A 25222-nucleotide genomic window follows, 5' to 3' on the forward strand; every position below is an offset into this window, starting at 1 on the left:
GTTAGCGTGAACCTCGGTCATCATCAAGTGGAATTCGCTCATAAGTTGTAACTTAAAGTTTAGGTGTGCATGTAAACCCATGTCATGACTTCACAAGTGGAGCTAATCATCGACAGTTAAGTTTTCGACCTAAACTTCAAGTTTGGCAACTGCGTGTGAACGTAACTGTCATCTGATCTTACTCCAGGGAATTGGCAATTTTGTATACCTTTCTTTACTTTTGTTTGTTTTTGTTTTTTGTTTGTGTTTTGTCTTGAAAAAGTATTTGATCAATGCTAGCTTTAAAAAAGCTAGTCAGTTATCAGATAAATTAAGTGATGTATCACTTATTCTTCTTATGCACACAGACTTTGTGGCACCTGTCATCAACAGACGAAATCATGAATAGAAAGCTGGTATTGGAAAACTTTTAGTGCCCCTGGCTTCATACAATTGTAGACCCCTGCAGTTGTTTGGAGCACATTGTTTCATTGTAGATTTCAGGCAACATCTCTTTAAACAATGAGATCCTGCTCTCACTATTATTGGGCTTTCTGGAGGTTTTTCATGAATTTGAAGCTAATCAGGGGACAAAATGGGTCTTCCTATGTACAGAAATATACAGACTATCTGAAGAATAAATATGTATGAAAATGTATGAAGCCAGTGACATCATCATCATAAGGTTAAAACCAACGACAATATCAGAACTTCTGCAGTTTTTATTTCATAATCTACATGTATGTGATTTTAATACAATATCAGGAGTCCATTTGGTCCTCATACATTTGTATCTGGTACAAATGTCTTTGCTTTGTTTTTAGCCATGGAAGGTCAACTTTTTAAAGATTTACAGAAGATAAATTTACTTGTCTCAAACTGGCTTTGATATTTGCAAGTTTAATTTTGCTCTGTCATACACAGCTTGTTCCATTTTAGTAGGTCTAGGGCAATTACCCCCTGGGCAATTACCCCGACCCTTCTCCTGACCCTAAAGCCAATCCTAATCCTAACCTTAATCCTGAACCTAATCCTAACCCTAACACAAACTTCGAACCCTAAACCTAACCCTAACCCTAATCTTTACTCTAACCTTATCACTAACCAGTAAATGGGGGGGGGGGGGGGGGGGAGGGGAGTTGCCCTGATGCGATTTTAATTTACCCTTATCATGTCTGTTAAGGCCAGTGCTGTATCACCTGTGAGATACAATGTATATCATGCCATCTGTACCTGCCACTTGAATGAATGCCACAGCTACAGTAGAACTCGCAAACAGGAAACTTGTCTAATAGATGTGTGTGAAGCTGTCACTTGTCACAGGGGGCAACAAACCTTCACTATAATACGTTCAATATTTAGAGCTAGTTGTATACAGACACGTGAGTGTGTGCATCGTTGCACAAGTGTGTCTGTTCATTGCAACGTGTATACATACAAGTGTACATTTTAGCAGCCCTGAGTAAAAATGTAAGTCCAACGAAACTAGCCCAATTTGCCTGCATCCAATCAAAACAGCCCTCACAATGAAGACACTCTGGGACATGACTGAGAAATATGAAAGTCATACAAACGGAGAACAGCGACCCAACCATGTAATGTTTTCAACAGTGAAATTTCACAATTGAGAACCACATAACAGCTCATACACACAAAAGGTTAAGAGGGCAAAAAAAAATCCATCTTGGAGAATACTATACATTGTAGAACATTCTGGCATCACATTAAAAACATGTATTCTTGTCCATTTCATTTTCACTGTGCAATGCGAGAGCATATGAAGAGTTTGTTTGCAAAAACCGATAAGTCCATTTTTGAAGATTTTGAAGTCTCTGTCATAAAGCACAAAATAATACCTTTTAAAAAATGATATATTGGTCACTACATATAAACGTACATTTTTGAAGTTATGGTCAAAAGAAGCAAAAATTTTCTTATTATTCTCTTTGTTTTTCTTGACCTTTAATCGCAAATATCTCCATTTGGCAAATATGGACTTATCGGTTTTTGCGAACAAACTCTTCATATTGAACAGACGCATAGACCAATGAATTAATTCCCAATAGGCTACCATTGTTAGTGGCCATGCGATAATACATCATATTTTTTCTCATCTGTTGCACGAGCACTTGGTGAGTGTGGGAACGCTTGCGACTGTACTAAGTGCACAATCAACTCTTGTTACAATTCACAGCACACAAAAATCTTGCTGCTGATACACAAGTGAAAGTCACTCTTTTTTTCAGTGCAGTCCACTTCAGTCTAGTAGAAGTATATAGTGTTTTTAAAGCATGCCTTCTATAGATAATGATTATAGATGGTAATAGTTATATTGAATGACTTTAATTCATGGAATACCAGGGAATATTGCACTCGTTAGGACCAATATTCCCTGGTATCCCATTCATTGCCATCGAATATCTAAATATTAAACTTGGATGAAGTGACAAAGTGGAAAAGAGTGGTGACCTCATCAGGCTCCTGACAATAGGTATACACTAAAGCCTTCACAAAGATTATTAAAGTAGTGTGCTGTTTCTCACAAGCAGAGAGAAATTTCCCTTTTCCCTTGATACTGGTAAGCAATGCTCTTAAAGGGCCACGGCCCAATTTCCATGATAATCTTTTCTTCATTTCCTCTAATTATGACTGCAAAAGCTGCCAATTTATTTATATTTCCCCACTACACACAATAAAATATCACAGATTATTGCATACAGATTTCTTCCCCCTTGTTTTTCTCTGCTACAAAGCATTGTGACCCCAGTCTATGGCAATGTTCCAAACGAGTAATCCTGCGGTATACACACTGGCATAGCTCCACCATGTTTCACATTTTCAGAGTGTAAAAATAGTTAGATTTATTCTCTTCTTCTTGAAATTGCTGCAGCAAGGAGGAAAAAAGATTTAATCTGTTGCAGGCTCAATGAGGTATGATGTTTACGAAAATGTCGTGAACACACAACCATTCAGAAGTTCACAGTGGAGGGACCAAATGAAACGGATAAATGTGCATTTATCCCGAGCTAAGATACGATCACTGTTCATGCCCCTCTTAATCCAGCCCATTCGTAACTGGAACATTTATAGCAACTCTAAATCAACTTACAGGGAGGGGCAGGGGGGGTAGAAGCAACGCTTCTGGGGGGTACCTGGCCATCATCCCTTTTGCTGCAGAGAGCTCCAATCTGATTCCCAGTATCTATTCCCCTGTCGGTATCATTCCCTCATCGAAACGCCGTGCTGACGTACACGACATGCCCCATTAGGAGATTAATCAACAAGAGAGCATCCAAAATAACTCTTCCCTTTTCGCACACAGCTATCCCTCTCCCCCTCTCCCCCCCCCCCCCCTCTCTCTCTCTCTCTCTCTCTCTCACTATCAGTCTCTCACCTTCCTCTTTTCTCTCTCTCTATCTCTCTCCTTTTTTATTTCTGTCCCTCAACCCTTTCTTTCATCTCTCCCTCTCTTCCCCTTTTTCTCTCACTGCCTTCCACTTCCCCCCATCCCTTATCCCTCGCTCCCAGAAATGGTCTTTGAACATGATTCCACAGGATCATAGCTTGAGAAAACAAACTCCAGGGTAGTTAGGACAAGACCAGTTTGATTGAAGAGGGACTGAAATGGGTGCTCAATTTCACTCAGAATTCAAAGCCAAGGGACTTCTAATAGCAACTATATGATCAGAGATATCAGCGATTCAATAAATACTTAAATATCTAGCAACATTACATTTTCCGAATACATTATTGAGTGCTTCTGAAAGATTAATGCTCCTTGTGATGCATTAATGTAATAGATTGCTGCAGCAGTTTGAGTGCTAATTTGTATAATACCCTGAGCTGGGTAAAATGTGTAATATTGAGTGAATTAAAAAACTGGAGGATATTTGTCAAACTCAATATGATAAGCACTTTTGCAAAGATCTTTCTGCTAGCAACAATGATGGACAGGGCAGCTTTTATTGTGTAGTGCCAAGATCTCTATGGTTTAAAATGAGTACCTCAATGGTTCACATTATTATCAACAACAAAAATGAAATTGTGGAACATAATTTTTGTCTGAATTTCCTGTAAAATAATAAATTTTCTAACAAAATATTCACAAGTAATTTATTGATGATTTCATTGTTGGTATTGTTACCACTTATCATTATAGTCATTGTTCCTGGATACAACTGTAGTTCTTTCAAACTAGTATGTTTCTTTCTCTTAACTGTTATTCTCAGAACAACTAGCATTCCTTTTCTCCATTTCATTTTGTTTTGGTTTGCTTTTTTTTCTGACCTGAAAGTAACCTCTGCAAATTTTTGATGGATATGGCATTTTACAATACGGGCCAGAGGGTTAGTCTAATCAATGGACCATGCAGAGTAGTGACGCCTAAAATTTGATTTGGTCAACTTTTCCCTTGTCAAGACATCAAACCCAAACCACTCTGCCAGAACCCAACACTCATAAATCTACGCAAGGAAAGCTTTAAAACAAATTAGCCGCATACACTATGGGATCGTATAGGAAACTTGATATGCATGGAGAAAAGAGTAGGCAGTGTTGTAAGGGTTTGACATATTTGTGGTCTTGAACCTTTTCTTTTATCTCTCTTTGTTTCAATGCAAGCATCTCCCTGATTGACAGACAGCTTTGTTTGGAAGCCTAACACTGATTCATAAAAATCTCACGATCTGTATGTGTGTGTGTGTGTGTGTGCGTGTGTGTGTGTGTGTGTGTGTGTGTGTGTCTAAAAGTGTGTCATGAAGACATTATCAATCATATTGTGCTTCATATTGCAGTTAAACCTCTTATGTAAGAATTGCATCAAAATAAAATCATGACTGGAATTATGCATGTCATCACATGCTGATATTCACTATTGAAAACTGCCCACAATACAATCGTGTATGATTACCCGGGAACTCAACCCCAATGAAATGTACGCCCGTTAACTGGAAGTTTTGCCACGTTCTTTACCCTAGTACTAGTAAACCATGACATGTATTCAGGAAATTTTCCGCAAATAGATTGTTTTAAGAAATCATACTCTCACACTGAATCTGATATTGCTCCTTGTTACACATCTGTATGATCATATTCAAAATGTAAATACATATCAATCATAACTCATCTCAATGGCACTAATTCATGAATGCGTAAATATGAATAACACCTTGAAATATAGGCATTCCCTATAAAAACCTCAATTAGAATCTCCCAAAATGGCAAAATTATATAATTTGCCCTGAAGTTATCAATTAAGAATCTCCTTCTCCCAGGATATCTTTTGGGAAGGAGCATAACTCTTCTGTGGCATCATATTGCATCTCATATTTCAATTAATATCATATTTCCAGTTCATATTTCTTCCACACTTTACGAGGCATTCCAGACAAAGCTATGAAATGAGTGCTTGTGATATATTTATGGGGAAAGGAATACACAAGGTATCAGGGTATCCAATTGACTTTTACAATCTGTTCTCACTTCTTTATGACAGGAAATCATTAGCACCCTTTTAATTATCTTGAGCCTTCCATCACCCTCCCCCCCCCCATACCTCACTTGGAAGTTGCCCCTATTTCCCCCCAAGGCCATGTCACTAAGGAGCAAGGAGAATACCCTTTAAACCTATAAAACACCTGTCAAATGGTTTTGCATATTTCATGCCATCGCTCCATGGGGGGGGGGGGGGGTGTTTGTGCTCTATCACAAAGAAAAGACATTGAAGACATCTTTCCCAATGGCTACCAAATAGGAATCTGTCCAGAAAGACCACTTGTCCATAACAACCACATTTCATTTCATGTTTCCCATGAGTGAAAGGCTATGCCAGGTTTGACCGTATCTATCTATATCTGTATGTCTATGCTCCGTATCTGTATCCACCTCTATCTATCTTTCAATCCATCCGCATTGCTACTGAAAGACAGACAGACAGATTGACAGACTGTGAGAGGGACTAGGTGAGAGAAACACTGGTCACATACATGTACTGATACACACATTACATGCCAAACAACACAGTAAAAAGGACAAGATTATCTTGGTTTCTCTTACCTGAGTGATCAGGTGGGCACGGCTGCACATCTATTGTCCCCGCGGGAGCGTGTTCCCACTGAACCCCACGTACCACCATTGGCATGCAGAAGGTAGGCTTGCGTGTCGTCATGGCAACTGTAACCGGATGAACGGACAAAATGGATGTAATTTCCTTTCAGGTCGGATTCACCTGGGCAATAACACTATGATCTGACTTTTCACCGCATACATGTTAGTTTAAGAATTTTGAATCACAGTTTTCAACAAAACAGATAAATTACATCATTTTTCAATTTGGACAGAAATATCTAATGGCGTACTTGAGACCTAGGGCCACAGGAGTTTGCATTCTTCTTCAAAAGATTATTCATTTCTGGTATGGCAAAAATATAGTAGAAGACTATGATAAAGTCTGTTGTTTATAATTGTCATCATCTATTCCCCAAAATGAGATGAGAGAGAGAGAGAGAGAGAGAGAGAGAAGGGGGGAAAAGTGCCCGATAGATCACCTGATTGTGTTACCCAATTTAGAGCACCCTTTGCAATAAACTTCCTCTGAAGATCAGCTCACTAAATGCTACTGCAAGAGTTGAACTCATACTAACCTGTGAATCAATTTTAGGGACCATTACACACCATTCTTCTCTATCTCACCCCCCCCCCCTTCTGATGTTTTATACTGATACAACTGTATTTATTAGATGATATGAAAAGTCTCTGAGTTATCATGATGCCAAATCCAAAGATAAACAGCAATCATTCAACCAGTCACTTCAAATGAGTTTATGTTAGCACAGATGCACATCTGGCATCAGGTACATAGCGTTTGAAATAAGATCTCTCAAACACATACAATTGCAGCAGTTATAGCATGAACATCAGAAATGTTACAGTAAACATGGCACAATGTTTCACTTGAATAAGTACAGGATGTGTTAACATTTATCTGCGCACCAATAATAAACATTATTTATGTACAAAGCATTAAGGATGCAATAAAAATAGGATGGACAATGACGATGATGACGGAATGTTTCACTGCTCTCGGGCTTCAGGTGTTCATGCGATCCCAACTTTTGGCACATCTAACTTGGATGTTATTTAGTTACATGTCTGGCATATTGTGAAAAGCTGGTGAAGTCACAAAATTGTGGCTGCAAGCTCGCAGCAACAGTTAAATGTCAGCTGCATGAAATGTTGCATCAATACTGAAAACCATTTATATGACCAATTTATCAGTTACTTTATCTTGTGAGGTTTTGGATCACAAGAGGTTTAGTACCAAACATCAGGGGCTATTTTGGAGTTTGTAAGATGACTGCACATACCCAGATGGATACACAGTTCATCTGTTCATAACGTTAAACACTGCAGATTACCCTTGCAAATATCGACAAAGTTCCCTCTTTCCCAGGGTTTAAAACAAAGTGCACCCCAACAATATGTATCTGTGACAACACTTTCAAGGGATTGTACAGTTATGGTTGAGACCTAATTTCAGGTTTCTAACATTTTTTGGTGAGATAATGAGAAACCTCTTATAAAATGTGAAAGAGCATGTAATTCTATGAGGAATTCAACGTTTATTTGATGAAAATTGGTTTTGAAATGGCTGAGATATCAAAAAAGAGCGATTCTAATAAAGTGTGGGACCCACACTTTATTATGATCGCTTTGTTTTACTTTGTTTTTTGATGTTTCAGTCATTCCAAACCCGATCTTCGTCAAATAAACTTTGAATTCCTCTTTCGGGAATAAAAAGGTATGTTCTGTACTATATCATAAGTGTTTTCTTGGTATCTCGCAAAAAGTTAAAAACCCAATTCTCATCTCCACCAAAACTGTACTATCCCTTTAACAAATAAATTGTTCACATAAGGATTTTGAAACTTTCCATCTCTTATACACATGCACTGCATGAAATGACACATCAGTGTTTAAACAAGAACATTTCATATCACACTGTGAGATCCATGATATAGATGGCAGACATTTTGATACATTAACAGAACACACATGCAATTTTATAGTAATTTATGGTCAGAACATTCATGTTTTCCAACCAGCTGCATGTGAAAATAGGAAGTCATATAAAAACATTGTTAAGATGTATGTAACCATGACAACCTGTAGCAAAGCAAATTTGATGAGTCTGTAATATGTCAGATGAAGCCACATTGGTTAAACAGAGCTGATCAATGGAAGCTGTAAGACATTAGTCCAAGCAATACGGTCAATTAGGAAAGTACAGATTGACAAACACACAAACACGTCTTAATACACTGCTCTGATCAATTAAATTCCAACACTCTTCCACTAAGTCTTTCTGTATATGCCCAACTCCATAGAACAATACATCAACACCAACTTGCTCCACTCCAACACATGCATTACAAATGAAATATATTGTACATGTATATAATATGACTGTTCTAAAGAGATGATGCATACAATTTGTTCATGCAGGTGATATGATATGATATATACACAATAAATATATCTGGATGGAACCACAAAGAATACAGAATATGACATAGGATATGCATCAACAGAAGCGTCTATTATTGCAGCAAAAATATGAAAAGCAGAATGTATTTGGTGGCACACAATAGCAGAAACACCAGGGCCAGGAGAAACACGCACAATATGTGGTAGCTATACCTATTGTGGTAGAGACAGTGGTTGGAGAAGTTGTGGGCTTTGTGGTGGTAGCGGTGGTGGTAGTGACATGAAGCGTGGTAGTGGCTTCCTTAGCTGGGTAAGTTGTGCCACGTAGATCTGTGCAAATGGATAGGTTGTAAGCTGCAGCCCTGTACAACTCTTTCCCTCTTTTTAACATTGTCACTGTTACCTGACACATTGAAGCATCTTCACAAATAAAATGGCTAACAGAGAAATTTTCCTTCATGGACAAAATAACTAAAAATTCAACTTAAAATGGATCTGTTACTATCCTCATCTCATCATTTTCTTGACTGTCTTTTAGTCAAAGTCTGATGTCAGTCAAGGAAGCAATTTTTTTTTTTTCAATTCAATTCAATTCAATTCAATAGTTTATTCATTTCCATTAAAAAAAACTTGATTCAAAGCGGTACATGAGCTTTACTGTACATGTACATTATATAAGATCAGTTTTCTGCCATCACAAGTAATACCAGTTGTTCCCTCAATAATGTTACCAGACACCTGAAGCACAAGCTCCATGCATAGGACTACAAATACATGGTAAGCTCTCGTATTTCCCACCAAGCTTGTATTATTGTGATTCCACAAATTAGGGGGAGGTAGAAATGTCTTTGTACCCTACAAAAGTGCAATCCAAGCAATAATATATATGATATAGAGTAATATTATTCTTAGTATGGAAGGATGTAGGGCATACAACACATTTTGCTAGTAACAGAAGAGCAGACTTCCAAAAGGAGTCTCCGGGAAGAGTGGGGTTGATAAGCGGTACAATGTATACAGAAGCACCCATTTCCAGACTGGCCATAATGGTACAAATGGTAGTAAATGTAATTTTGAGACATACAATGTATAGCAACAGAAACAACATACACCACCACCAAGAAGGACACGGCAAAACACTTGCGATCAAGTATCAATACCTGTTGTGGCAGTAACAGTTGAGGGAGAAGTTGTGGGAGAAGTTGTGGGCTTTGTGGTAGGAGTGGTAGGGACATGCAGCGTGGTGGTGGCTTCCTCAGGTTGGTAAGTTGTGCCAGGTAGATCTGTGCAAACAGATAGGTTGTAAGCTGCGATCCTGTACAGCATTTTCCCCCTTCATAATGTGGTACATTGATGCCTGATATATTGAAGAATGTTCATACTTGAAAAAGCTAACTACAAAAAATAAAACGTAATTCCTATAATTGCGAATCAAATGTAAACTGAAACTTATGCCAACACTGTGATTGTCATCACCAGTCTATCAAATCTGGTTACACAGTCCAGGAAGTGATAGTTCCTGTAGATGCTTTTAATCAAGCAACAGTTATCTACAACCAAAAGATAAACGAGTCACTAACTTGCCAATGTTGCAGTACAACAGTGGCACAAAGTTTACAATCTCCTCTTTGGTCTGTTGAAACTCTTGGTGCTGATGCCAAGATTGTGCAACTGTGCAACTGTGCTTCTGTGGACAAAGAGGAGGGACTCAAAATTGTCAGTTGTGGGCAACATTGCTGCTACAAGGCAACTGCAGCATATTATCTCACCTGTCATGCCCAAAGTGGAAGAGGGAGCTGTTGCCAGCTTTGTATTTGCCCTTGAGAAGGTACTGGCGTCCCCCGGCAAGTCTGTTGCCACAGGTGGCAGCCTGGTAGTTGCCGGCTTGGTTGTGGGTGGTGCAGGCGTTGTGGGAGTTGTCGGTGTTGTAGGTGGTACTGTTGTTGGTGCTGAAGCAGAATATAATGGGATGTGAAAAGTAATGTTAAAAAATATCTACTGTTAATCCATCAAATCAGTTTTAAAAATACTTGGTAAAATCTTGCTTTCTGGGCCATGTAAAGTATTTCTTTACAAGAAAAATGTGTTTCCTCGATGAAATCTTAAACTCTCATTCTCTGCAATCTGTTTCAAGTGTAATGAACATGTCATGGGTTTTTGGCAAGATAATCAATAATCATCCCCTATAATGCATCACTACAACATGCTATTCTTTTACTGTCAACAATTTAATTTCAAGAACACAAGTGTATGATGTATGAAAAAAAAAACTTGAGGTATGGTATATTCACATTTAATAGAAGCCCATTTTTTTCAACTGTCATACAGGGCTACATCTTATGTAACGCTTTTGTTCATTTACTGCAAAAGAGAATGACTGAAACCATAACAAACATGTGACTAACAGTATACAAAACATAAATTCCTGTATTTCCTATCGCTTGTTATTGAATAATGCAAATGAAACTGCCAAAAGAAATATTTAAATATCAAGAATCGTTAATCCTCCCACTGATGCAAAATCAGAAGTAGTGTTAACTTCTACTAGGACAGGATAGTCCAAACCCTCTACACACAATACACTCTACGAGTTATGAAACAAATTACTCAAGCTATGAAAAAGGAAAGAAAAAGGTTTAGACAGATTTATCCCGCCAAACTATCACACACTTTGAACAGGGCCCAATAGTTTCCCATAGATTACAAGTCAATAAAACCCACATAAATGTTTTTATAGTCTACTTGTATTGAAGACAAGAAACGTCATTGAAAATTTTACAGAAAGAGTTTTGTCCCTTGCTACCAAGCGATAGCTAGACTATAAGAGCTCACTACACTGTCTTACTCACCCAAAATAATTTCCCACAGATGGAAGAAGTTTGGGAAGAGAGAGAAAGATAGTAAGAGACAGCAAAAGAGAGAGAGAGAGAGAGAGAGAGAGGAGGAAGTAACATGTCAATCAATTTGCTCATCCAGAAACAGGACTGGCACAGCGATATTAGATCTCAGTTCTATGAAAGTGCGCTACTGAGTGATTGTGCGAGTCAAGGAAAAAAAAATGTATAAAATATCATATTAGTTCTACCATATCCCATTCATGTCTGGTGCAGTTTCTACCAAAGTTATCATTAAAAAGAAGAAAAATGTCAGTGGAATTTAAAAAAACAAAAAAACTTGCCATATATTAGAAATATCTCACCAAATTATCAATTATCTGCATATTAGAAATACCTCACTATCCCCATAATTATGAACTATTAAATATGAATATAAGGTCAGTCTGCTTTTTGATGATTGTTATGATCCAATCAATTTTGTTAGGGAGGATACCCTTATTACAATTGCTCATGAAATATCCCATTTTGCTGTTCATACAGGTATACTTTGAATGAGGATTTTATTCCACATGTTGGTTTCAGTACACATATGACATGAGGAAAAGATTGGCAATGTATTATCAACATCCAAAGTACTCTATTAGCTGTATCTTGATGTAGCTAGTGTAATATGTTGGACATAGTCCATTCATTATCTATCTCTTCCTCTCATCTTTTATGTCTATGTTTGTGTGCATAAACTAGTAATATAATAGATAACTATATATATAATTATATATACACATATATAACATATAATATATGATATATAATATATAATATGTAATAAACGGATAGGTATTTACTTATTTCCATATATATTCATGTTAGTTGGTACAATCTCTAACCATGCACACAGTAATCAAAGGACTCTTTCATGCAGTACAGTGCATGCTGCTATTAGTATGCTCTAAAAACTATACACACATCAACCACCAAAAACAAATTAGTAAACTGCATAACAATAATGGCCAAAAAAAAATATATCAGCATGAGCATCCATATCAAAACCACTGAGAGAGACAGAAAAATATCGCACTATAGAGCATTTATGTGTGACCAAGAAATGCATTCTAGTGCAGCACATCCATATTGCTGAGATATTAATATCCCGCCACAAAAGTGCATATGTACACAAACTGCTCAAAAAAGAATGTGACTAGAAATGCATTGACTACAAAAGCACATCTTAAAAGTGAATCAATATAAGAAGTCCTTATTAAAAACAAACACATATGTGCAACTGTGTGAACTAAATAAAAGATTTGTGAAACAGAATTATGATAACTTTTCAATAATTAAAAAGAAAGACATGATGTACTTCAATAGCAATAACTAGGTACCAGTCCTCAATTGCAACCAGGTATGATATTCAGAAAATATATGTTGATTATGCAGTGCAGTTTACCTCTCAATAGCAGTTCATTTGAATAACTTCTGATAGGGTTTTTTTTTCATTCCAAATACAAATATCTAGCTATACAACCTCACTAAGAAAAGAAGTAAAGTAGATATGTCTCCAACCAGCAATTCACTAAATGCATGTATCTTTTTCAAAAGTAAGAGTATGGTGTGCAATATATTCTGCTTGTATATCTTGCAATATTATTTCTGCACAATTAAAAACATAACAATTGTGATTGTCCCCATTAAAAAAAGAAATCAAACAAACTAACAAACAAAGTCTACTTTGGACTAATGCCAATTGGAAAAGTAATGCACACTGGTCTTCTATAGTATACAATTTCTCACTGCTTCATTTTTAATTTAATCTTCTTGGCAGATATAATTATTTTTTATGTTTTAACTGCTGCATTTTACTAATTCTGTACACTGACAACTTATTCTGATATTTGAAAGGTTGCATGTATGAGGCCTGTTACGAAAATACACATAAACAAAGCATCATGACAATATCAGCACGCTAAGTAGGAAACATCGAAAAAAAAAAAAAAAACTTACTACACACACATATAGCACACATGTAAAATTCCAAACAAAAAGGAGCACAATCTAAATAGACATTGAGGTCTATGACAAAATGCATATAGTTTTCAAAATAGTCTCATGGAAGCTCAAAACGCCTTAGCTATGAATTGTACATTGAGTGTAATGCTTGAAATTATGTTTACATTATATATAAATCCATATCTGTGTTTGTTTGTTTTTCTTGCTAAATTTGACAGTGGCTCTCATATATACAGTTATATATCATTTCTTCTTAGCACAGAATATCTAAACTCATGCAAAACAAGGAGAAATGTTAAAGATTGAAAAAGAGAGAATTTGTCTGTATCTTTGCAACAATCAAGGCCACACATACAGAGAGAATAGAGAGATATTTACAGACGATGGTACAAGGCAAGGGTTGCGTACACACTATAAAGTATTGAATATAGAAGAATCACTGCCTGACTAAAAGAGGAAGGCATATAGACTATGAACCTCAGACAAAAAAGGGAATAAGACATAGGAGAGGTGAGTCAGCTTGTACGGTTTACAACTGAATTTCAGACTTCTAATCTGTTACAAGCATACTATATGGATGGTCCTATTCACAAATGCTTTCATTACTGCAATGTTTGGTTGTATCAGGATTTTTTGGGGGGGATTTCAGTGCACACACAAGTTATTTAGATTTTTTTTTTTTTTTTTTGGGGGGGAGACTATAAATTTTCAGTTTCTCTAAATTATGTGGATTTAAAACTGTACTTTAGCAAAGTATTTACATCATTCTTGGTTTTACCATGAGGTTTCAAATATGTTACATCTTTAAGTGATTTCATGTGCAACAATCACAGAATAACAGATCTAACAGGCTGGAAATAATGTCGGTGACTTTTAAAGAAACAAAAATATTCTCTACAATACTCAAAGACAATGGTAAGCCCACTGCAGGGGTATAGCTACAAGTTACATTAGCCAGGTTTGCCATTCCTCTCAATATAAATGTTATAGGAAAACTTTACATTATAAGCTTTCTGTATACTAGATTGTATTTGTACAATGGCGAACAATTCTTGAATTTTCAAATTCAGATATGTTCTACAAAATCGCGTGTTGGGCCATACCCTATCACGAGTTATGCAACCAAACCAGGATAGTTCATAATAGTGGACAATGTTAAACCAGAAATCATATACATACTTAAGATTACAGGAAATTCACAATGTGGTTTTTTTTTCTCTTTTTTTTTCTCTCTCTTTTTTTTTTTTTTTTTTTGGTGGAAGCATAGGGGAAGGACTCCTTCACACAGAAGCTTATAAGTAAATAGGTGAGGTAATTCCTTGTCTAGTCTTCTTAGGCCAGAGAAGACAAAAAAGTGAGATGGAAGATCTCTCCTTCTCGACTTCTTGGGTCCGAGAAGGCAAGAAAGTGCGAAATAAAATATCATTTGTCGCCTTCTCACCTCCTCAGAACTGAAAATCAAGAAGATAAGAACTTACAACTCCCTTTTTGTCTTCTTGGATCACAGTCACCGAGACGAGGAGATCTCACATATTGCCTTCTTGCTTTCTCAGGCCTGATAAGTTGAGAAGACAAGATCTTAGGGCCTGGTCCCATTAGCATAACCATTAGGAAGATTTGCGTATGAATTGTAAGTAAAATAGGTTCATATTCGCCAAACATCCGCAACCAAAATTTCATAGCGCAGCTCAAAAATGCTGGCAACAGAAAAACGGGCCTCTGCGGATAATTGTGTACGTATGCGGATGTTGGTCGACTCAAACAGGCATGATTTCATGAATATTGCGGATGTTTAATGAACATAACCAAATTTTGTGTGCAATTCATAAGCAAAGCTTCCTTAACACCAGTGGGACCGGGCCCTTTCTCGCATCCTCACAATTTCGGACCCTAAAAATGTTGAGAAGGTAAGGAACTATGTCATCTTCTCAGTAGCACTTTCACATAAGCTTCTATACTTTCACATGTGACAGACAGACAGAATTTTTTATTTTCACATCCGAGAAGGGGGAGCATGATTATACTCACGTGCTGGCTTGCACTCGAATAACACTTCGAGATATTTTACAGTGCCTGGGCATGCGTCCCCGAACTCTTCAACGGTTGTCAGTATCGCACACCAGGGACGTTCATTGCACCTGTTCAGTGAGTTGGATGGGGGGTCAAGGTTAGAACAACCACAAAAAAAAAAAATCAAACTAATACATCACATGCATTTTTCTCTTTTTGGCTGTTGTTTTAATCTGATTGAAGGCATAATGTGACAGCATATCAAGCAGTGTAATCAAAAGTACGTCAACCACAAAAAAAAAGAAATAAAAATATGATAAAGAGAAAAAAAAGGGGAAGGCGACAAAATAAACTAATGCAGATCCGGGACGTCCTGTCTGCTGCTGAAACGGGAAGGTTAGGCTGAACAAAGCAATGTCGTGGCTACAATGTCTTGTGCTGCCATGCTCTGATGCATTCATACTCACCTCCATTCAACTACTGCGGCTGGGGCGACGATGTTTGTACATCGTCTTGCTACTTGGAGGTTAATAACATTACAAGCAGTGCCTAAAAAATAGGTCCAAATGTACTGACAGTTGGAGAAAACTTGAGGAGAGCAACATGAAGGCATGTTGCTATTAATGTTCACACTTTCTTCATCTACTGTTTAAATTCTCAACCCTGGTTCTTCAAAATTGAGTTGACACACCACGACGTTAATGCCTAAATGTTAAAAAAGGCTTCTCCACACTAAACTTAGGAGTGATCTGGCGATTAATTTGAATTGGATTCTAAGATAATATACACCACAAAACATTTTGCTGTTGTTATGAAGTTGGCACATTCATATTTTTGACAAATGACAAAAAAGTGAATTAAAAAAATTGAAATACTGATTACACTGATACAAACACTTGTAAGAATAAATATCATTGGACCAATTTTGCTGAAATGAATATTGTGTCTAATGACATGGCCCAGGCCCTTCGTACCTATACACTACAGTGCTCATGCAGAGAAGTGTTTATGTACATTAAGAGAAACAGTGTGTATAATATGTGTGTGGGTGTGTACCTCTCTTACTACAACTCTACAACATTAAGAGCATATTTTAATCCAAAAGAAATAATTCTTCACAAAAATGGCCTTGTGTTTTAAATATCTCTATAGGATGTGTATTTTCAGTGATATTTGAGGACTGCCTGCCCTATACGAGATGGGGTTCCGCAGAAATCAAACACGTTGTAATGTAATGTAACTGTGTGTTGAAGTATTACAGCAAACCATGGAAGGGTTAGATTTTTGAATTAAAGTTGTCAGTTATCTTCACAGTTTTATGTAGGCCCTACTACCACAGGACGTTGGGGAAAACATCTGTAAAGGTTTAGACAGACCAACGGATCTGACTTAAAACTGTCACATGTTGAATTTCGTAATGATAAAAGAAAAGAAATTACTTTAACATTGTCACTGATTTATCGCTTGTGGCTGAAGGTAGGGAAAAAAGTCATTAGTGGTTAGTACAGTGCATGCATAGACAAGTTTGCAGAGAATTGACGTGCCTACAGGTATAGATTAGTAGGCTATTGGCTACAAGAAAGTTACAGGGGGTCAGTTCTGACTCTGATTTGAATTAGTAATTTAACAAGAATCAGGAGATCGCATTCAAAGTGCAGGTCATAAAGCAGTCACAATACAAAGTGCGTTGCAATCAACCCGCCATGCAAATCTACAGTCGGACGATTCTGTCGCTCCGTTATTCCGGAGGCGCTCTTCATGCATGCAGAGGGCGCCAGCTAGCTGACCACCCGAAACAGAGAGCGAGCAGCATGCTGTAAAGACCCAGCGCAAGGCCGTGCTCCATGCGTTAGAGGTCGCATCAGTTCATTGGAAGGAAAGTTGGGTTACCATTCAGTTTCTCTCTTTCCATCTATATCTTCTTTTCTTTTCTTTTTTTTACTCACTCGGTGGCCGACACCGGAGTTTCACCTCAAGGAATTTTGCAGGTTCTTCCGGGCAAGGGTTGCCGAATAATTGCATGGTGGCGTGGATGGTGCAGTGGCCACGATTATTGCAACTGGAGAAAGTAGGATGGACAGAAGGTGCAATTGGGGGTGGAGGACAGGGGGAAAGGAAGATCATACCAAGATTTCTGTTATTCCAGAAGGGGAAAAGTCTGAAGAAAGAGTCTGGGTTTACTGGGGGGCGTAATCACATATAGTTTTCTCTTAGACAGTGAAGATTTTTGTTTTTTTCAAGATCAATTATGCTGTGGAAAGGGTTGGAAAAGAAAGCATATTACAGTACAATACAATACAATACATGAACATACACAACCATTCAAAATCTGCTTCTGCTGCATAGTGTATGATATCACACACTTTTCACATGCACTCACAGATTTTGTAAGCTGATGTCATATACCAATACAAAACATTCATAGCTCTATAAACTGTCACTTATGCTCCCAGAATACTGAACAGTTGAAACAGATATAGATAGGGCCCATATGTATTGCCATCTTTACAAATAATGTTGTATATTCTACCACACAACAGTATACAGATCTAATAAAAGTTATTTATCATATGTTCAAAGTTACTATTCAAACCAAACTGCAGAGAATAAAATACACATGTCCTAAGTCACTAAATTGTTGCACAACACCATTCAGAGGAATGTAAATTTCAACCATACTGAAGATTAATTAGCAACATGTCCTATACAAATATATTTTCATATTACAACTTCTACTTCTTCAAATCTTCTATTTACATTTGTACCTACAATGTATTTCTTATCTTGTCTGTGAACCACTGTTGTAATGGTCAATTATTTCTCTTTTTTCCAGGACATTCTTTGTGGATAATCTTCAGGGCAAGGAAAAAGTTGATTAATAGTCTTTTAAAAGGGAAGAGAGTGGATACCGTTAATTGCGAGCATGTTTGTAAGGGGGAAAAACGAGGGAGGGGGTAATTTCCAATGCTTGATGGACGCGAATAGAGATCAGGGCTTGTTATACATGAGAGACAGGCAAAGCAAACCAAAAGAAGGGGGGGAAAAAAGAGAATGCCTTCAAACCACAGTCATGAGCACTTCCAGTGACAATCAAAAGTTTCAAAAAGGGCCAGAAAACTATTGCCCCTGACAGATAGTCTTGAAAGTAAGAATGTTCCAAATGGCAAAAAATGCATTTATAGATAGATAATTTGTCAAGTATTATGTATACTATGTACAAGCAATTTGTAATCCTTGACAAATTCCCAGAAGTCATCTTACAAGAACATTTCTCTATTGTCTGCCTAACAACTCCATGTCTATTATCGTGGTTAAAGGTTTGAATAGATTGCAAGATAGTATCATGGATATTTCTTGCACTTGCCCAGGTGAGCATTCAGGCAATTGAAGAAGGAACCCATACTCTGAATAGGCAAGCACCCATTCATTTTACCTGCCAAATAGTGAGATTTAGTAACCCAAAGCAAGTAAGGAAGTGGGTTTGTACCACCTTGGAATGAAATAACATTGAGTTATTTCACTGACTATTAAAAGTACAGTAAAGTCATAAATATCATTTTCTGGACTTAACACAATCTTACTGAATGCATTGACAAATTACTGCCTGTCGTATTTCCCTTTTCCTAAACAATTCTCATTACTGAGACATACATTTTTGTACTTAAAAAGAAGAAAGAGATGATTTGTACAAGTATATGGTAATACATTTTTCAATTCAATCTCAAAACATGCATTGCTCGGAGATGTTGCACATCTTTGGGTCTGCCCAAGAGAACTCATCTATTTCAAATCAGCACTGCGCTGATATTAACCTACAGAAACACACAACTGCTCTAGGCTACTTCATGTACATCAAAATGAAATCCTGCAGCAATCGATGCAGAACAGATCAGCGGCAAGCTATAAATAATTTCAACTTATATGAAAATGTGTCGAGAACAGAGTCAGTTCTTTCAGGAGAAATGTTTTAGATGTGACATGATGTGGATATACCCTGAAGTTATTGTTTTTACATTAACTGGTAATGTAAATAGAATACAGCGGAAACTGCATTAAATTATTTGTCAATATCTTTCTTTATTCTATCTAGATTTTTTAGCCAATTTCATATATTTTATTAAATAAATGGACAAATATGTATTGACAAATTAGACAGCGAGCAAAGCAACCCACAGCAGCTAAAAGATAATCTTAATTGAAAATAGTGCTCAATCCAGATTTTCTGCCTTACAAGGGAATTCACTCATAAAATCATAAACTCATTGCTATAGAGGAAATATCAAGTTAAATACTCATCCATCAAGTGACCTAATTCATTACACAAGTACACCAATCATCTCTCTCTCTTTCCTTGTAGCAAGAGACATGTGTGTTAATCAAAACAAACGAGCAATTAATTTGCAGAGGACGGAAGCCATGGCAGCCAACAAGCTTACAGTTACATAACATTCTGAAGGGCATTCTGCGACACAGTTTTTTGACACAGACAGCTAGACATCACAGAACAGGACAACTTACAAAATTATCTAGAGAAATCTTTCAAAAATTATCTTTCTTTGCACAAAGTTACCATGAAACATACAATTTTGCGTTATAGGAATCACTTAGAAATTGAATGTAAATTTGAGTTCTGAAATGGTTCGGTGTATAACATCTTGCTCAATCTTTTTCTTGTTTGACACATCAAATTCATGGTGAGGTGATTTTTGTTGCCTTTCTTTCAACATCAGTGAATAAAGTTAAGTTGTAAGCTGCATTACACCTTTATGACTCAGGTGATCTCTCGACTCATCCTAACTATGGGGAACATACAGGCCAAGCAAATGAAAATTGATCTGATAACATACAGGTAATTCCCAGAACTTTGAACCGCTAGTATGTCAATATTCATCTTTGTACTTACAAAAGAATCTATACAGTCATGTCAATGTAAACTATCAGTAAACAGTCGAGTCCATACACCTGTTGTCAAATGTGGAAGTGGATGTCAAAGGTCAAATGAGCTAGGACAATGAGTACATGTAAATAAGTTACTGCCAAGGAATTATTCCTCTATGGAAATATTATATTTTGAAGGTAGAAGATGCCAGGTAGCAATGCCTTTAGAAATTTACCTGTTACTTATTATGTTCTGACAATAAAGTGGTGCATGTTATAAATGAAAGATTTCTTTAATACATGTAGTATACATTGTATGTCCCATGTAGTCATTCATTCTTGCTTGCTCTACATTACTTCCCTTTTTCCCATCTGCCAAAAAGTATTTCAGTAGGTATAAAGTTACTTTCTCGTTGTTATTGATGTATGGATGTACGCTCTTTTCACAAACCAGAATTGTAACTGGCCAGTCAACAGAATGATATCTACAATTGTATATCATTGGTTGCGATAAACTTTGTCACAATATTTGTAACATGGTTTCTTTCAATTTACCAGAATAAGTCACAGTAAACATTACTGAGGACTACTCTATAAACTATACGAATCTAGCATAAAACAAAAATCTGATGATAAATTAGTGAACACTAGTACTGTACAGTTTCATCTAATAGGCAAAGTGCTTCCTGTTGCTAGGATAAGTACAACAAATGCATCTAAAAAGAATGTTTAATATAAGAAGCAGTAACACCCACAAGCTCATGAGCACAAAAGACAATTGACATACATGGAGTCGTTAATTCAGAGTAAAGAGAGTAAAATCTTACTGACATTTTTACCAGTTCATGTTCTTCATGCCTCATAGTGACTGAGGCAGAAGTGAAATACCACGCTGAATGGCTTTAATTAAGTGACCAGAAACAATTTTGATATCTTTAGCCAAAATTTCAGCTTCTGTTTTTAGGTCTGTTTGCAGCATTAAGAAACTGCATGGATTGGGTCTGAATGAATAATCATACCATCATTGGCTGTGAGAGAGAAAATTAATTTTTACCCAAGTATAGATTTTGGTTTGAAGAGGAAGATACCAAAATGTGTGAATATTTCTTCATTTTCACAATTTATGAATTGGCCACTGAAAATAATGTTCGGCTTTCATACTAAAACCTCATTTTGCTGCAACTGGAAAGTTTTGAAATGTTTATTTGAAACATGAAGATGTAAGAGTTTTGGGGTCATAAGTATGTTCATTTGTATTCTGGCAGTCTAAAGATCGTATTACAAGTACAGAAGGGGATTATTATCAATGTCTACTAGATGATTACAGTCATATATCCCTGCAATACGTATGATTTTTTTTCTTAATTTCTAAAACTTTAACTATTCAGGAGCTTCAATGCACTGTTGATACCCATATGGCAGTCTACAAATAATAGACTACTATGATTCTCTATTCCCTGTAATAATATTGTCCTGGTGCATGAAGCATATTTGCCTTTTATTCGTCACACATTACATCATGTTTTAGTGCTATCAGTGTTTCAGAGAGAACAAATACAGAGACCTCCCTCTCTCTATATATTGGCAAAATAATAGCCTTTCATCTACAGCGGCCTTCAAATTCGGCTAGTGTAAAGTCTATCTTAAATTCCCGTCTCTGTACATTGTATGGGTTCTCATCAAATATTTGATTTTGGAGAGGAGACCTACTCACCCTATGAATCACTCCCTTTCGAACCACTCTAGCATATTTAATGTAAAATTTACATTGCAAGAATAGATTGCTGTACTTTATCCTGTGACTACTTTTGTGCAAGTTCCGTTCTATCACAAATACACCGTATGCATTAAGGTTTTGTAGATGTGAGCATGGTTTCCAATAGCTATAAAGGGGGAGTCTTTTTCTTATTTTTCTTCAGATATCCACAAAATTTATTTGTTCCTGGATCACGGGTTAATAAAACGTTCACTTCAGTCCCTGCTTATTCAGGGTGTTTAACACAGTGAACCACTATCGGGTGAAGAAGTAAAGGCATCGCCAAGCAGGATCGTAATGGCTACATATTGATGTGGTTCTCTTTCAGTGTATATATAATGTCATAAGCAAAGTGTGAAGATAGTGCAGTTCTTCCATCCTTGCGTTATCGTTAAGTGTGCGGTGCACATCAATTTTTGCTATTTTGTGTGTTAATAATGTGCACCCTCTCTTCTTATAAGGAAGCAACAGTAAATCTTAATTCATACAAAAAAAAAATATTGATCTTATACATAAACACATATACTCATATATTTAATGTAAAAAATTGGATCTACTTGTATACACACAGATTTTTGCATGGGAGCTCTCAATGTGAGCAGACATCACTGCGATAAACCAATAGTAGGCTGTACTCGGTGAAAACCATTTGTTTATAGTGAATCACACACTCTTCTGTAGTGTCTGAATGATTAATATCACTGTTGTCATACTCCCCTCATGAAATCATACCATATTTTACCCGACCGTATGGAACACTTCATCATCTTCACAAATAGAAAAGCCTTGTACTGAGAGAACAGTGCATATGAACTAAGAATAGATGCACTAGATTCATCCAAAGTTATGAGGCTATTCAATACTTGAAACATTCTACATGTATCTCTTTTGGAAATATGATAATATCACTTTGATTCAAAAACATTTGTGACCCGCTACAACAAAAGGATCTGAAAGTCGGGGGAGGGCAATTTTCTGAAAATGGCATGGCATTATTCCCTTACTCTTCTTCTTTAATTTCATATAGCACAACTCATATAAGTACTCGGTTGCGGAGATATCGATGATTTTATTAGCGCATGTCAAGTGGTTGTAGAGATCAGAGTTTCGAGAAAAACGGCTTCAAAGTTTTCGTTCAGGCGCTATCGTGATCAAGGAGAGGCGAGACAGTTTTACCGCTTGACAATAGAAGGTATGCTCCTAGCGACCTCCGCCATGTTCATTCAAGCTTAGCGCCAGGGGTCCACGCACGACCAATCAGTGATAAGGATGCCACGCATTGACCAATAACATCTTTCCCTCATTGCTAGGGGCGGAGTCTAGCTGTGGTGCTAAATCCAAATCTTCGGACACGATTCTGTTACGTTGAAAGTCGGAAAATCATGGCCCAGAAAAACGCTGATTTCTTGCCTTTCCTTTGACCATTTAGCTTCAAAATTTCGGCAGATGATAGACAAAACATTAGACTACAAAATAATGCCAAAAACAGAAATCTGATTGTTTTGACCAATTTTGATAATGTGACTTCAACCTCGATTTTCTCGGCTCAACCGTCAGTGACTTTAGGTTGTTGTAGCGGGTCATATTTATTCCCTTGTGTACATGAAAAGGGATAAATATTCTAAGCCAGCGGTGACACAGTGCATGGAATGAAAAATGAATATAAAAATTGTTTTGGCTCTTGTGATATCGTGGGTCTTAGAAATCCACACGAATGGCTAATAGTTCAAATTCTGATTTAGAGAATACATCTCCATGAAGCTAGATTCTGAATTTTTTTTTTCTTCATGATCAATTTTAACTTGAAAGCTACTATATGTCCCTATATGCGACATCAGAACAGTTGATTTGTCTGCATTGTGACCATTGATGATGCAGTAATGAGGAATATCATTCCTGTGAGGTGTGTAGCTGTTTTAACACATTTCTTTAAACAGATTTGTACACATGAATGTATTCCAACCAAATTGGCTGTCTATTCACAAAGATTTCAGGTATTCCAACAGGAGGGGGAGGGGGGGGGGGGAGGAAGTTCACAAACTGGTTGCTCTAATGGATTCCAATTCCTTTACTTCCACATTCTAATGTCTAGTCTCTTGCCTATCAGAGCAAATATTTGAAACGTTTCATTTACAACGTTTAATACAGTGTAGGTGATCTGTTGCATGGAATCATTTAATCACCAAGAGAATTTGCAAAATCTTTACATACTTATTCTATCATCATTATGCCATTGTACAGAGCAATCTGCATGAAAAGAGATGTATGACTTGTACGTATCCACATACATACATACAAAACTACAAAGTATGCAAACACACACCCACATATTATACATCATACATAGATACAATAAGCAGGTTCTGCTGCCTTCATATTCAACACAAAGAGAGTGCATCATACAAGATACCGAGGGAATGATGCTGATACTAAGTACAACCACAGTCAAACCTGTCTATAGCAGCCACCCAAGGAAGACAAAAAAGTGGTCATTACAGACAGGTAGCCACTATTGACACTAATGACAGGGGTTTTGACACAGCTTTTCTCAAGGTGAGGAAGGGATTTTTTTTTCTCTAGTGGCCATATATGGCAGGTGACCACTATTGAAAGACAGGTTTGACTATATTCTGATATTTGACACTTTGTATTTGAAATATATTTCAGAAACATCCAAGATACAAATACAATGTAGAAACAAATGATATATTTCAAATTAAAAGAGATTAGTCTTCATAGATACAGATGTATCCAGAGGGAAATAGAAAAAAAAAATTCTGACAGGTAGAGGAAGATAAACCCACTCTTTGGATACAGTAACTTTAACACTCCTATCACCTCTTGATTTCTCTGTTTTTTACCAGAAAACACAGCTGGGAGGTTCTGGCATGAAGAACCAAGATTTCTATTCATAGTCAAACAGTTTTACTGGATAACAAAGTAACTCAGGGTCTGATTGTTGAGTGATTACTAGCCATTAAAGTGCAACCAGAACCTCAATACATCTTACACTGTATGTGCAAAAGCAGTTCATCAATCAACACGATATCAAAGTGTGAGTATACAAAAATGTACATCACGATACTTACGCAGTGGCGACGATATCCATCGTATTCTCCGACCTGCAGTCTGTGGTGAGGACAGGACCATTTACGCAGGTTACATTGTCCACACGGCCGAAGTTGGCGTCTGCTATAGCGATGACCAGACCCGGCGGACAACGCAAGTCCATAGTGCTGTCTTCGCAAACGCTGGTGTAGTACAGATGAGC

At 37.0% G+C, this 25222-nt stretch overlaps 1 protein-coding gene across 1 annotated transcript in view; it reads right to left on the reverse strand.

Moving 5' to 3' along the window:
- The window catches only part of LOC139719065 (adhesion G protein-coupled receptor L2-like), a 74709-nt gene extending 49487 nt beyond the window's left edge, over positions 1 to 25222 (reverse strand). The window contains exons 1-5 of the mRNA XM_071630507.1: positions 25041 to 25222; positions 17264 to 17376; positions 10233 to 10412; positions 9624 to 9746; positions 6034 to 6150 (exon numbers count right to left, since the gene is read on the reverse strand). Coding sequence (XP_071486608.1) covers positions 6034 to 6150; positions 9624 to 9746; positions 10233 to 10412; positions 17264 to 17376; positions 25041 to 25183 — 676 coding nt within the window. The 5' untranslated portion in view covers positions 25184 to 25222. The remainder of the gene's footprint in view (positions 1 to 6033; positions 6151 to 9623; positions 9747 to 10232; positions 10413 to 17263; positions 17377 to 25040) is intronic.

The sequence above is a fragment of the Diadema antillarum genome, unplaced genomic scaffold (assembly GCF_040938485.1).
Source record: "Diadema antillarum isolate AM-2024a unplaced genomic scaffold, OU_Dant_1.0 scf00000103, whole genome shotgun sequence".
Lineage (NCBI taxonomy): Eukaryota > Metazoa > Echinodermata > Echinoidea > Diadematoida > Diadematidae > Diadema > Diadema antillarum.